Source organism: Diadema antillarum, unplaced genomic scaffold (genome assembly GCF_040938485.1).
Source record: "Diadema antillarum isolate AM-2024a unplaced genomic scaffold, OU_Dant_1.0 seq00000549_RagTag, whole genome shotgun sequence".
Taxonomy (NCBI): Eukaryota; Metazoa; Echinodermata; class Echinoidea; order Diadematoida; family Diadematidae; genus Diadema; species Diadema antillarum.
The window spans coordinates 519,061-534,934 of record NW_027271494.1 but is presented as its reverse complement, the minus strand read 5'-3'; the positions used below and the strand labels follow the sequence as shown (position 1 = coordinate 534,934).

The following is a 15,874-nucleotide window of genomic DNA, read 5'->3' as shown; positions in this document are numbered from 1 at the left end:
AAAAGGGTGTGAATCTCTGGCCCCCTTCCCTCGAGTTATGGCATTTCTGAGTCCTGATACTACAGTGTAATGTACACGTATTGCAAACACATAGTAGATATAAAGATGCTGCAAGATGATACCAAACTACCTTCTCATCCAAGGATGATATGGGTTATGATTAACTTACTGACAGGGAGAAAAACGAAACAAAACAAAATAAAACCTACAAATACACTTGAAGAGTTTGTTCGCAAAAACCAATAAGTCCATATTTGCCAAACGGAGATATTTGCGAATAAAGCTCAAGAAAAATAAAGAGAGTAATAAGAAGATTTTTGCTTCTTCTGACCATAACTTCAAAAATGTACCTTTGTATGTTACAGTGACCAAAATATCATTTAAAAGGTATTATTTTGTACTTTATTACAGAGACCGTACTTCAAAATCTTCAAAAATGGACTTACCGGTTTTTGCAAACAAACTCTTCACTTGTAAGGCCCTTTTCAGAAACAAACTTAAACACCTATGTCACAATTGTAAAAGTTTCTGTGTATCTTTTCAGAAACAAATTCAAATACCTATGTCACAATCATTGTAAAAGTTTATGTTTATCTGTTCGAGCACTTACGCGTTTATCAATACAATGCACATATTTGCCCCTAATAATTGATTGTGTCAGTAAATCATCCAAGAATTCATGCCATACAAATTCATTCATGTCAGATGGACTGCATTCGTGTAATACGAGCTTCCTAAATAAGACCCTCCTGATTTTCGCCAATGAAAACGAATTCTATTCTCTCTATCTCTTCTGTCTTTGATAGACAAGTTGAGGATTTCGGCTACAGCAATAAAATATTGCATATCGCCAAAACTTCTGCACCATTTATTTGAAAGGATGTAAATTCTGTGTACGAAGTCTAACGGATTCTGAATTTACCCTCATTTTCTTTTCTTGCATTCATTTTTTAGTACTATACTTTTATGATCATTGACACGATTAGATGGTGCCAATTTACACTTTTTTTTTTTTTGGTTTTATACTTTCTTTCGCAGCTGGAACTTCATTACAGTCTTTGATTGTTGGACACGAAACAGGCATGACCATGGTGTTAGACGTATCTCGCCCTGTTGGAGTGAAGAGAAGAAAATACACACACAAGGTCAACATGACGTTAGAAACGAATACATTTTGATATTGAAATAAGTTCGAATCGTTCACGGAGAAAACATCTGGTTTTGTTGATTCCGTTTGTCTGTTTATTCCCCGTTTGACAGTTTCGAGAACACGGTATTAGAAAGTCAAGAGCAATCAATATCCTCTAGGTAACCCCCCCCCAAAAAACAAACAAACAAACAAAAAAAAAAAAAACAACAACAACCAAAAAACAACCAAAAAAACCCCAAAACAACCCCCCCCCCAAAAAAAAAACACAAACAAACAAAGAGACGGACAGACAAATTACAAACAAGCATGACAAATGATCGATGTCATCAGATTCCACATATCATTTCTTAGTTGCTATAGCGTGTTATTTTGGGTTTCAATATGTCACCCCCATTGTAAAACCGGCTGTAGGCCGTCGAGTATTATTTTTCTCTTCACATCCAAACTCGATCGTAGAGCGAAACGCCCTCTTGTGCTCATATCAGAACATCCCTTTAGTCATTCGGAGAACCTTCTTCCACACCAGTTCCTTTCCAATTTTAATGAACGACTGGCTGTTTTGGTTTTTGGTTTTTCCCTCTTGTGTTTGTCTACTTGTTAATAGTTGAAATTACTATGCAGTGGTATACGTCATAAGATTATGGTATAAGGCTTTATCCTCTCTCAAATTTTCGCAGATTACAAAAAAGAGGAAACATAAAGAAGCTGGCAAAATGATACGGAAAAAGAATTATAATGAAGTTATGATATCATCAGCAGATTTAATGTAAAAGAATTTCAAGTGAAGAAATCTTTAAATAGTTTTGTTCTTCCTGTTATCTCCAGAAGCATTTGACAATGATGTCCATTCTTTCGCGCGAAGGAGAGCGAGTTTTCTCCCTTGGGTTTAGTAGCAGTGTATGTCTGGGATGTAAAGTTAGTGATGAATAATGACCGAATCTCAAACACTAATGCAACTTTTGCCTCGGACTTCACACACAAAATCAATTCTTAATGAGAAATTGGTACAATTTTCATCATTTACGTAAGACCTCTCTCAACAGATTACACGAAATGTTATTATAGGGAGAAAATTGTGTTTGTCTGTTTAGAGTCTAGCAACTACATCCCTTTCTCTTTATATTTGTCAGTTTATTCTATGACGGCTCTATTTGATTTGAAATATTCAAAGCTTTTGTAATGGCGTCATGTCCACAAACAAGATTAAAAAAAAAAAAAAAAAAACTAATTAAAGATATTTTTGGGAAAACTCAACGGCGAAAACGTCATTATTTCATCAAATGCACCCAAAAAGGACTGGTGACGGTAACTTTCTAATCTTAGAATTGTTCATTCTTTTTCATGACACTGTTATCATCGTATGTGTATGATATCACCGTTTTCGAGCTATCTGTAAAGAGTATTCGCTGAAATTGTACTTTAAAGAGTAAAAGGCATACATTGGGTATCCTTACTGTTTGTGCTTGTGGCAGAGTTTGCACATGTAGATGACGCATCCGACGATGGAGGCAACGGTCACGATTAGAAGAAGGAGAACGATGATAGCTGACACCAACTTTTGAATCTTGTCGTCCATAACTTCCATGTAGTCATCGGGAATACCGTCTGTCGTCGTCATCATCGCGGTCGTTGTCGCAGTCATGTCGGGCGTGGTCGGTTGCATCTCCGTGGTGGTAGGTGCAGGTGGTGTCGTTCTGCCCCCTGAAATTAAAAAAAAAAGCATGCATGTATGCTTTCATCTTTATTTGCTTGTTTGTGATATCTCGAGTCGGTAAGATGTATTTCTTACAGTTTTATGTTTTTCAAGCCAAGGGAGCAACGAAAGGCGCTAAACGATATAAAAAGATGATATTATATACACACAAGGCTCGAAACAAATATTATCATCATTATTATTATTATTACTACTACTGTTATCATTATTATCATTATTAATATTGTTATTATCATTGTTATCATTATTATTATTGTTGTTATCATTGTTATCATTATTATTATTGTTGTTATCATTGTTATGATTGTTATTATTATCATTATTATTATTAATATCAATATTGGTATCTTTGCTTTTCTGGGGGCCCGTTCAGGCCAGTAATTATTGCATTTTAAATTTGGGTGGCCGGAAAAAAGAAATGTGGTGGCGGTATAAATAAAAGGAGAAAGAGGATTCTAATTTGAAACCACGTTGGGTGAAAGAGCCACAAGAGATGCTTCTTGAAAGTTTGGTGGCCCTACACCAATGTTTAGTGGCCCCGGGCCACTGGCCACCGCCAATATCGAGTCCTGATATAGTTATATAATATAATAACTCTGGATCCAGCTTTAGGAAGACAGTGCGTGGGAAATGTGTACTAAAGGATGTCTGCAGTAAAGCATGCTATTTAATGAGATGCAATGATAACAGTTGTATAGGTTAAACACAAATTGTCTCCTTCAGATCGATTTTCTCTTTGACATGATAAGTAGGACTATTATTTCTTCCTAAAGCTGGATTCATAGTTTGGTATTATATAACATGAATGCGATTTTGTGGTTCATAACACAAAATTCTTTGTAGAAAGCAAATATTAGTAATAGCAGTGCTGCTATTCAAATTTAAAGAATGGAGGAAGGAGAGTTTATGACTTTCACGAAAGCCCTAAAATGGGGATAGTATGCTCGGCTATTTAGTTTAGTTTATTTATTTATATGTTTTGTTTAAGTAGGGTAGCTCTGTCAGTAGCTACAAACACTGTTATTCTCAGGGGCCCTACACATACAGTACTGTCAAGTGTTATTTGGTTACTTTAAAAGTGGTCCAGTATAACCTAAAAATGATGATTGATGTATTGGAACAAAATGTATCGTCCAATGATAAGCGCGTCGGAACGAAGTCGACTAGTCTGTCCGTTTCAGACGCAAATCTACAGCCTCACCGATGTTGTACAATGGTGCTCCCACATGAATCATTATCTCTTTAAATTTCAAACTGATAGTTTGCTTTTATACTTATGACGCACTTCCGTCTTATGCAACATTAAAGGGACTGTACAGTACTGGTTGAGGTGGGGATTCATGTTTTGAACATTACTAAGTGAGATAATGAGAAACCTCTCATGAAATATGAAAAAGCATGTAATTTTAAGAAGGATTCAACATTTATTTGATGAAAATTGGTTTTCAAATGGCTGAGATATCAAAAAAAAAAATGATAATAATGAAAGGCAACAGGCCACGCCTTTTTAATAGGATCTCTTTGTTTCACCTTGTTTTTGGATATCTCAGCCATTTCAAAACCGATTTTCATCAAATAAACTTTTTATTCCCCTTAGAATTGCATCCTCTTTGACATCTCATAGAGTGGTTTCTGAATATCTCGCAAAACGTTAAAAGCTAAATCCTCACCTCAACCAGAACTGTACACACCCTTTAGTATCGAATCAACAAAATTTTTTACTACTCGGGATAGGTTTGCATCTCCATGAAGCAACCAACTTCACCATGATTATCAAAAATGAATAACAACAACCAAGCCCCTCCCCTCATACACACACTCAATAAAAGTCATATGCATGTATTGATCAGTGGTGTCTGTTATTGATACGGACTACGATGGATCGACTGACCTATTGGTTCACATATGCCATTGATCTCCATGAAACCCGGGCAGCACTTCTTGATTTTGGCGTAAACCACCCGTGTCGCCTGGCGATACACCAGCTCGTAGCCGATCCTGTGAGGAGTGAAATTGATACACAAAAACATATAGAATTAAAGAGAGATAGATGAAGATAGATAGATAGATAGATAGATAGATAGATAGATGGATAGATGGATGGAAGGATGGATAGGCATGCGGAAATATACTAGATAGTTAGGAGGTGGAGAAAAGAGGGTTAAGGAAGAAAGAGGAGAGAGGGAGGAGGGAAGAAAAAAATGAAACAAAACCAGCATAACAATTAATTCCAGTGTTGTCTTTTTTTTGGTTGTTTTTGCTGCTGGTCTCTCTGTTGCTTTGTTTGTTTTATGACATTTGACATCATTGTCGCATTTTCAGCTGTGTGTTTAAGGAAAATGCCCTTTCTCTCGGCATTCTGATGAAATGCCATCAATAGTACTATTCTTATCATATCATCACAACTATTACCATTGTTTCAGCAGCAGCAGCAGTATCAGCAATGCATTGTTGTCGTCATCATTATCATTTTATTTTGTCATGATCTTGAATTTCAAGTAGGCCTATGTAAAACTATTTAGTTAAGCATTTTTTTTTCAGTGCTCTTCAAGATTCTTCTGAGCTTCCTAATTTCCATCAACATGAAGGACGTCCTTGCATGAGTGGTGAACTCAGAGAAAATTAGGAAAGAAAACGCATAACCATTATCATTGATTTCGGTACCAGACGAACTTACCTGTAAACCTTGCACTTGGCGAGGTGCAGCCAGCCGCACTTGACAATCGCAGGAACCTTTCGTGACTTTTGAAAGGACTGGGCAAAAGTTGTGGTGACGCTGTACAATGTATGTTGTAAAGACAGAGAAAGGGGGGGGGGGGAGAAAGAGGTGATGGAAGGGGATGATGATGTGAGGGGTGGGAGAAGAATATTTATCAGATATAACAGTGGACCTTATTCAGAATTGATAAACAAAAACACCGCGTCAATAACAGGAAGGACGAAACTTGATTGAAGATATAATACGACAAGCATGACAATGGCATCGGGACAATCGTTTAAATTTTGCTTGTTTTGTTTTCAAACAGGTGACTGATGATTAATACGGGACAGCACCTCCTTGTTTAGTTACTCTAATATCCCGTTACATGCGCATTGTTTGTGATGGCTTATTTGTTTTGTTATGAAGAAAAGAAAATCATCTACAACAATTATTGATCTACAATGTTTCCCTTGAACTTTCAACTGAGGACAGCGATTAAAAAAAAACAACAACAAAATCCAGCATTAGTGCTTCAAAATAGTTCTAAAATGTGAGTTAGAGATAGAAACATCCAATGTAAAAATTTGAACCAGTATAATCGATGTTAAGTATCGTTAAATATACAAAATGTGAACGATATTTATAATAAAAATGTTTCCAGACTAAACTGTCTACAGTTATGGTTTATTGAGAAAAATAATGAGTGATACCTCCTTATATTTTAGGCTTTATTGCGAAAATGTTATATAGGATGTTTTGTGATACAAATGTGATATCTTTAACATTTCTTAAATCACAGCTCCCAAAGGTAAACAGGACCTTTAAGCTTTCATTGTGTAGACTTGTGTTTGAGAAAACAAAAATTACACAAATTTCGCTACTACCTACGGGACCTGCTGTGACTCTTAGAAAATGCACTGACAATTCTTTTACCGGGCATTTGGAGCACGAACCAAATAGAATCGAGGTGTCATAAGCATGTGATCATTCAATGATCACATGCTTATGACACGATTCTACCTAAGTTTTCGATCACTCTAATCGACACCATTGATAGACACACAGTTGTTGACATCTCCGCCTTTTTCCCGTGTGTGTGTGTGTGGGGGGGGGGGGGACTGTATGGAAGTTGTTAAATACTTCAGTAGTCGTCTCACCTTACAACCTTACTGCACCATCCGGGAGAACTTGTGGAAGGAACCGTCTCATTCATTTCATTCGTCCCGTTGATGATGATGTCTCGCCGATGTCTGTACCCTGCCTCGTAGTGACTGGAACCAGCACTGCCAGCAGCACCCCAATCTTTTCTTAAACTGTGGTGGTCATAATATCCATCCCCATGTCCGTGATCATAGCCGTAGTCATGGACTCCGTGGTGGTGGTCGTGACCGTGACCATGATGTCCGTGCCCGTGCTTCGATCTCCCGTCGTGATGATGATGGTGATGATGGTGAGGTGATCGACCACCAGGTCCGTGACGGCTATGCTTGCTAGGTTTCCTGAACTTACATTCGATGTGAACGATGAGTGCCATCAGCACGAGAAGCATGAGGTAGAATACTGTGCGCTTCATATTACTGACGGTTATTACCTGGAATCATGAAAGGAAATGATAGCCCTGTTCTAATTGTTGTATGACATTTCTTAAATTGTGCAAGCATGGATTTGTAGCCTTCCATACATAGCTACTACTGTATACTACAGGCCACTTACCATCCTTGAGCCGCTGTCTCCAGCATGCCTCTGCTATTCCGTATGATTTTAAAGGGAAAGTATAGTTTTGGTTGAGGCCTGGCTTCAGGTTTCTATTTCTTTTTTGTGAGATAATGAGAAACCTCTTATGAAATATGCAAGAACGTGTAATTTCAAGAGGAATTCAACTTTTATTTGATGAAAATTGGTTTTTGAAATGGCTGAGATATCCAAAACAAGCGATACTATTAAATAAAAGGTAGGACCCACCTTTTATGAGGATCTCTTTGTTTTACTTTGTCTTTGGATATCTCAGCCATTTCTAAACCGATTTTCATCAAATCAACTTTGGTACACTGCAAAAAATGCGGTGTTAAAAGTGTAACACCAACCGGGTGTCAAACTGTGGGTGTTAAATTTGGTGTTAAATTGACACAATTTGACACCCTTCGGTGTTAATTTAACACCAACATTCTCTCATTCATTGGGTGTTAGATTCTCGGTGTTAAAATGACACCCAACTGGTGTTACAGTTTTGTCATGAAAAGGGGGTTTTCACTAATAACACCGTATCGGTGTTAGTTGTCCACCAGAGAAGATCACGTGTTCGCAGTCCGATGATCTCATTGGTTACACATGCCAATGCCTGAAATTTGTTGCTGTGGCGCGGAGTCGTCAACGTCTGTCATCGCGATAGTCAGGTTTTCGATGTCGTCTGGGGCTAAAAATGACATTGAATCTATGATGGTGACTTTGCTAAGTCTGTCAGCAGGGATAAGTATCTTTTAAGGTAATTATTTCCTGTACCAGTTATTTTCTATCATAAACGATGTGCATGATTTTCATGGATTTCATCGCATATTATAGACAACTTTGTCTTTGCACGCACATAATACCATAGTATACTATGTAGCGCAGCATACTAAGTAGCCTATAGTGTTTGCCATACATAATAGGCCATAACACCAACGCGCTGCAGCGGTGCATTGAGTCCGAATTTTGCTGAGGGTTCCTTTGTCCAATAATTGCATTTTAAAAATATCATCAAATTTTGAATATAAAAGGTTCCGTGGCAATTTGTATTGTTATTGATGTAGTTTTCTAACTCTGAGGCTCTGGTGCGGATCTTTGTTAGCGCGCAAATCAATTGTAACCAATGAACCCGACCCGCTACTGACGTGCACGAAGACGAAGTTCGAACAATGTTTGTGTGTACATGTTCGTAGGTTTGTACATGTTCGTAGGTATACTGGTAGCCCCTAGGCCTATTATATTTTTTGTAGGGCCTACTGTAACTGTTCTAGGTCCAAACTGTTAGGTTTAAATTAGTACTAGGTACTAGTAGCAAATATCGCTCTAAAAACAGCGTAAATACCCGATTAAAGGGGCTGGGTGGGGGCTTCTCCCGACCCGATTTGTGTTTATCACAACAGGTTACGTGATGTTTTCAGTAGCTACACGTAGGAACGTAGGGGCCTATATAAGACGCTAGTGTTTGCGCGTGGATCTTACGTTAGAATCTACTAACTAGTTTCTAGTATGAGTACTACTATTTATGAGTTTGCTAACCGCTCGCTTACAAATTTACATTATATAAGAATATGCTCTTATAAAGTTGATGACGTCACATGCATGTAAAACCGGTATTTCCACCGAGTCCATGTTAAGACAGTGCACTAGATCTAATTGTAAGGTGCGAGTTCAAGGTTTAAGGGTAGCGAGAAACAGAATCACAGCCCCTATAAATAACTGGCAGTTGTTCTCTGTCTGAGAACTGGTCCTAAATTTCACAAATGAGTCAAAATGGAATACATGTATCATCGCTTTTTTCATGATTCAGGTGAGGGAATATACGTCTACTTTGATGGTAGTATTTGTTGAAATAATCTCTTGAAAAAAAAAAATCGCTTCTGGAATATGCCTCTTCCCCATACTTATGTTATTGCAACACTTAATGATATTGGCAATAGTGCACTTGAGAATCTTGAAAATGACAGAATTGCAAAAAGACCTTTTATTATCTATCTAAAAAACCTTGAAAATGAGAGTAGATCAATTGCAAAATGGCATTTGATTTTTCCATTTCTCCTCAAATAATATTTGCATAAATGTACACTGCATAAAGATGATGAATACCTGGAAGCAGGATATTATTGCCCCCCCCCCCCCCCTGGCTAATTAAAACGAACTTGAAATTATGAACATACATATCTCAAGTAGGTATATATAATAGAATCACCGACTGAATTAATCTGAAGCCACCTGAACAAAACCCTTTGTTTGCAGTTCTGATCAAATCTTTCATGCACACAGATAAATCTGTTTCATGCACTTGTATACAGTAAATACACTAGTGCAGTTATGTGGATGTTCAGTACTTTGAATCCTAAGCCAGTGCATCACACCTTGCGCACCAGTTTGACAGTTTGCGGACTTGTACATTGTAGCCACTTGATAATTACGTGTATGTATGTTCATGGTCCTTACACTTGCAGGTTGAACAGTACTTCTCACTCCTTCTCCCAGGCAACGATGCCAAGCTTTTTTGAGCAGTGGCCAGTTTTTGGTGGAAGGTCTTGTCAAGCTAGCAAGAGGAAAGCCTTCAGAAACCACAGTCAAGCTGTTGAGTTTGCTGGGAGAACACATGCGGAAAACTGATGTGGATTCATGAGACTTGGAGCAATCATCAAATAGTGTACCACCAGACCTGGTAGCAGTCAGGGTATGCACAATACTAAAGGTTTTGAAAGCCCCTTTTTTATGTTGTAGATGTCTATCCATCCAATATCGTTTCTTGCGTATCATGCCGCAAGTTGAAAACAATCATCTGTGAATGAAACTTGGTAAGGCTATGTAAATCCAGGGGGCATTCCACAAAACTTGTCATTGGTGACAACTGTGATAAGTAGCTGAAATCTACTAAAGAAGAGTTTTTTTTTCTAGTTTTTTTTTATAGAAGCCACACAACAACCCATGGGTTCATCCTACATGAAGGATCATATATGTTTTACTTAATGCTCCCTGATTATGCAGTGCAATTCACTGATAATTTCTGTTGATACCTGGGTACTTTGTTAATGAGTCGTAGAATATATTGTATATAACATGCATTTCTTACAACACAGCATAGAATGTAAGTAACCTGCAAATCCTTCCTTCTTCTCTATCTGCTTCCACCTGTGAACCAGGGTGCAAGGATTGTGCAAGATTTCTGTGGCTTTGGCTATAGACTACCTTATCCGATTTCAAAAGGTAAGTCTACATGACTATTAGGTTTGTTCAAATATGATGCGACAAACCCCCTGACATTTTTAGTGTTCAGATATGGTGCGCCGAACCACGCCACTTTCATTATGTTAATGAATGCACATGACTAAAAAAAAAAATAAGATAAAGATAAACTCATGACATTGTATCTTCACTTACACTGTACTTTTGAGCTTGATTGCACCATAACTTCTTGCCACTGTGTGGCAAAATATATTCCTCTTGCCTCAGTGTTTTTGTTTTGTTTTGTTGCATTTTGATCTGTTTATTTGTTTGTTTTTTACCATCTCATATCGCATTGATTTGTGCACTAAAATGTTGCCGGAGTTTGTCTCATCATATCTGAACAAGCCTTTATGAGTCATTTTGGACAGGCAATTAGAACTCACAGTACTTTGGTATTCTGAAAATGAAATTGATTTTTACGAGTTTAATTGATTTTGCATTTTCTACTTTCTATGATCTGTTTTTGTATTAGAAAAGAAATTAGAGGTCAAGGGAAATTTTCTGGGTTTTTTTTGTGTTGTTGGACTATGTAATTTATTAAGATCACTTGCTTTTCAATGTTTCACAGGTTAACTTTTTTTTTGGATGTTGTGAATATTTTTGCGCACTTGCCTTTGTCAGGGTTATGTCCTGATGTCGACGAGAACTTTACTTGTGAATGCTTCAAAGTCGATCCTTGAACTTTAAAGATTGTCTTCCCCATATGTAGGCTAAAATTTTGAAGTTGCTTTTTGATCAGTCACGAATAAGAGAAAAGTGATAAATTTCAAAGCTTCTTTAAGAAAAAATAGGTATAAGTGAGTTTTGATTGTGAAATTATAATGATCTTTAAGTAAAATGGAATAAGATCTATTTATTATCCTCTGTCCAGAAGTGGTGCCTGAATTGTTATGGTTTTGAGTAGTCCATCCCTCCGTGTGTGTGATAGCTTGAAATCTGTTAAAATAATCATAAATGTGAATAAAATGTGTTAAGCCTATGTATGACTGAGTCTATCAAATTGCATTATGGAATCGAAATAAAGGTCACAGTCAAATTTGTCCAGTTTTTATTTGTAATAGATTCATACAATGTCTGTTTGTTTTTCATTGTTTCCTTACATTTTCAGCCTGATGCTAGTTTTGATCACCACTTGAAGAGGGAAAGCAGAAGAAGATGCAGCTCTTGATGCAGCTTGCTTGCTTGAAGATCAGAAGATGCAGCTTGCTTGACAGAGGACGTTAGAAGGATGACATACATGTGTACCAATATTACTTCATTGTTGACCACTTGGTACTACCCTGCCCTGGTGATATCATTCAGAGTGCCTTCGACACATTGTCCAAAGCACATTAAATATGTGTTTTGTCTACGGTATGCAAAACCTCTCATCAACCTTTGGACATTTGGAATTACCCCGAGTTCGTGAACCGAGATCTAAACTTTCAAATAGATAATGAAGTGATGCATTCTTTAGGAGTTCCCACTGAAACTGCTTTTTTTTTCACTGTTTGCCATACGAACATGGACTGAGTGATGGACAAACAATAAATTGCGCCCAGGGGGCCTGTGTACGGACATAATTTGATTCGTTCAATGGTTTTAGAAGACACTTGAAGAATCATCATTGTGACAATGAAACTGTGAAGATACTCCAAATCCAGTTCTATGGAGGAACCGAGATAGAGACTGATGATATACAGTTGATGAAGCAGTACTCTTCATTAGTCGATGACAGTTTTTGATGAGGAGGTGATTACCTTTAGTCCAGGGGACATTGAACAACGACCTTGTAATTTTTACATGTCCTAGTTTACATGTGTCAGTATGGAGTAATGCATTACCATGGTAACATCAAATTTTCATAAAGATTACAAATACAGAATGTGGATCAAGCTACTCAGTTTTAAATCAATTCTGTTGAAATTCGATTGTCCAGAAACCTGTTGCCATGGCAATTGCAGTTTTAAACAAATCATACAAAATTGTGTGGATCACGCTGCTCTCTTAGTTTCTTTTTTTTAGCATTTAAATTTGAATTTGATACATATGGTCACTATGATAATATGTTATCGTGCAAGACACTTTTTGTGGGGGTCATAAATCCGTTTCCATGGCAACAGCATCTTCATACAAATCATCCACAAGTACGATGTGGATTCAGCTAACTTCCTCAGATTTTGAGCATTTGACTTTAAATTTGGCACATGTGACCACTGTATTATGTACCTGTGTCAAATGGTATGTTGTCAAGTTAATGGTATTTTGTAATGAGAATCGTATAAACTACAAGTGGATTGAGCTTACTCTCTCAATTTTTAGCAATAACCTTGAGATATGACACCTATACGTATATTGTGACAAGATAAATTCTAGATGTGCAAAACACTTTTCTCGTCAATGTTAAACAATGCGTTGCCATGCTAATTTTTTTTTTAATACAAAGCAATCGAAGATATTGTGATTGACTCATAACTCCCTCATGTTTTAGGCATTTGACTTGAAATTTGGCACGTGACCACTGTAGTGCGCTAATGTGCAAATGTCATCTTTTGTATCGGTCAAAGAAAGTGTTATCATGGCAGTGACATTTTCAAATTAACAACTTACACAACATTTGATTATGCAATCTCCCTCAGTTTCTGAGCATCTGGCCTGAAATATTGCACAGAGTGCTAATGTAATGGCACCCATCTTTTAAAATGAAAATCAAACAAAAAATACATGTACTGTGAATTGGGTGAGCTCCCTCAGTTTTCTAGCATTTGACTTGAGGTTTCGCTCATGTAACCAGTGTAATCTTAAAATGAGTCGCACACTGATCTCACTGTTGAGTAATCTTGCTATGGTAACAACTTTTGTTACATTGTACTTTTTTTTCAACAAAAGGCAGACAAAAATATCGTTAATTGAGCTAACTCTCTAAGTTTTAGGTGGGGGTATCAATTACATCCAGTTCGAGTTGAAAATATTGGCCCAAGAAGGCCTTATGTGTGTCATTTGAATATTTAAATGATCCGACTTTCACATGCTTGTATCGTCACTTGCAATAGCATTGATCAAAAGAAAGAGTATAATTTTTTTTATGTTAACATTTTACAACCAGACTTGATGATCTATGTTGAATATTTGAATTATACAGCTGAGTAGGCAATTCAATTTGAACATTTGAATGATGGAGCCAAGAAGATATAATACTAGTATCAATTTCATTTGAAAATTCAACTTGATAGTGCCAAGAAGGCCAAAGGTATTCAGAGTGAGTATTTAAATTTGATATTTTAGCCTACAATAGCCATAATGTATCTCATTTGCATAGATAATCAAAGAACCAACTGAAAGGGTCAAAGGTATTCAATTTTGATACTTATATTGTAGAGATGAGGCTTTCATTACATGTAATAAAATTATTGTGTTTTGTTGAGACAGACAGAATTTATTAAATATTTTGATCAACCTAGTAGCACGCGACTGTCTTTCACCTACTTACATTACTGTGTTATTTTGTGCGATTGAATGTGGAGAGTGTGAAATGATGTCGAGGTATCGACACTTCAAATTGTTAATAAGTTGGCATCACTTGGAATTTATTTCTCACTCTGAAGCGTTGAATCAACACTTCTGTGGTGTCAAATAAACACCAAATAATGCAAACTTATAACACTTTGAAGTGTTAGAATAGCACCATAACAGGTGTTGGGGTATAGATTCTAACATCAAATAGTGTTGAAGTTACACCGTCATTATGTGTCAAAAGAACACCAAAGTGGTGTCAACTTATCAATAATCTAAGCAACACCAAAGCTAGTGTTGGCATATTTTAACACCACGGGTGTTGAACTTACACCATAACTGGTGTTGGGATGTCAAATGAACACCATTATGGTGTCAACTTCTTAACACTCTCTTAAGTGTTAAAAAAAAACACCGAGGCTGGTGTTGGTATATTTTTACACCCTTTAACACCCATGGGTGTTGGATATTTTAACACCAGAGACGGTGTTACTTCAACACCAGATGGTGTGGTCTTTTATTGAAGTTCGGCCGGTGTTAGATTCAACACCAGTGGTGTTAAATCTAACACCACTGTTTTTGCAGTGTATGCTCGGTAACATTTCATGAGTGGTTCCTTAGTAACTTGCAAAAATTGTAATGCTCAGTCCTGATCCCCGCCAATACTACGCCCTCCCTTTAATTATGATCCCTTTAATAAGTGCGCCTTTCTACTTGAAACATAAGTATTAGTCCCTACCCTGGCTGAATGCAGTGAGCTGTTTTGTGACCTCATTCTTACTCATCTAAAAAAAATACCAAAATACAAAACAACAACAACCACAAGAACAAAAATGAAACAAAAAACCCACATAACCCACCGACGCGTTGCGACGTGACTGTGTTCTACATTCTATAAACTATATTCAAGAATATTGCTTCGTTAATTTTCCATAAGATGTAATGGTGGCTCAAAGTCTGAATAATGTGCAACCATGTGCAAACGAAGTTATGATTTCTACAAAAATGACATTATAGTCATGTAACCATTCAACACACTATTTCATTAACTCTCTGAATTACAATGCACTTTACAAATTCCCTCAGAGTTAGATGATATATACATAATGGAAAACCATAATAGAAAACCATACATGGTTGTCCATTACGTCCGCGTCGCCCTGAAACAATTTTGTCTTTGTAGAGAGCGTCCGTTTAAAATGGATTCACACAATGGCGAAATAAACTACTAGTACTCTTTACTTAACAGTGAATCTGCCGAGCGAGCTCAATTACATGCACAGATATGAACTTAACAACCCTAATAGTACTCACGTTCGAATGGTGAATCGCAGTGCTGTGATAGGTATAAGATAACTGCACTGTACTCTGCACAAGTATGCCTATGACCTGTCAATGGTGCTGCGTGGTCCCGGGTTTGACGTGTTTGAAAGGATACTTTCATCAATGAGTCTCCCAAAATTTCCGCGGATTTTTTTCTGGTACCTGAGATGAAGCTGATGGATTGCAGAAGGTTGGCTTTTCAGCTCCATGTATATGTACTGCTTGCAACCCACGATCGCTTTTATGCACTTTGGAACCAGCGTGTAAAACAGCGTGAACCTAAACAAGTATAAAGTGACCCTGTTTTTCTACTTCTTTTTCCCCTCCGGACGTGAAGTCTGGTTTCACGCCGGAACTCGTTCCATCCCACTTCTGGAGATCATGCCCCAATCAGGGACAAGAGCTCATATCACGATTCACGATGAGTTTCTGTCTCTTTTTGTCATTTTTTTTTTAATGGCAACCCTTAAATGGCTCCGTCGCTTAGAAACCGGAACATCGATTACTTCCTAAATAGTCAACATACTTT

At 37.3% G+C, this 15,874-nt stretch overlaps 1 protein-coding gene across 2 annotated transcripts; it reads right to left on the bottom strand.

Moving 5' to 3' along the window:
- Positions 1 to 647: 647 nt before the first annotated feature.
- LOC139734822 (uncharacterized) lies at positions 648 to 15,536 on the bottom strand. Of its 2 annotated transcripts, XM_071645607.1 has the most exons (6): positions 15,337 to 15,536; positions 6,723 to 7,156; positions 5,542 to 5,640; positions 4,756 to 4,862; positions 2,605 to 2,851; positions 648 to 1,110 (listed from the first exon to the last, which is right to left on the bottom strand). In XM_071645607.1, exons 2-6 carry the CDS (start codon positions 7,136 to 7,138, stop codon positions 1,095 to 1,097), a joined length of 885 nt encoding a protein of 294 aa, XP_071501708.1. In that variant the 5' UTR covers positions 7,139 to 7,156; positions 15,337 to 15,536; the 3' UTR covers positions 648 to 1,094. The 2 variants fall into 2 exon arrangements, with proteins under 2 accessions (XP_071501708.1, XP_071501709.1); XM_071645608.1 differs by lacking the exon at positions 15,337 to 15,536 and having other exon boundaries at positions 6,723 to 7,209.
- Positions 15,537 to 15,874: the final 338 nt, after the last annotated feature.

Bases quoted from the DNA above. Each gene is read 5' to 3' on its own strand.
- LOC139734822 (XM_071645607.1), bottom strand. From the start codon at position 7,138: ATGAAGCGCACAGTATTCTACCTCATGCTTCTCGTGCTGATGGCACTC. The intron at 5,641-6,722 runs GTGAGACGACTA...TACATTGTACAG, and splicing joins TGGTGCAGTAAGGTTGTAAG to CGTCACCACAACTTTTGCCC. The intron at 4,863-5,541 runs GTAAGTTCGTCT...CACTCCTCACAG, and splicing joins GCCAAGTGCAAGGTTTACAG to GATCGGCTACGAGCTGGTGT.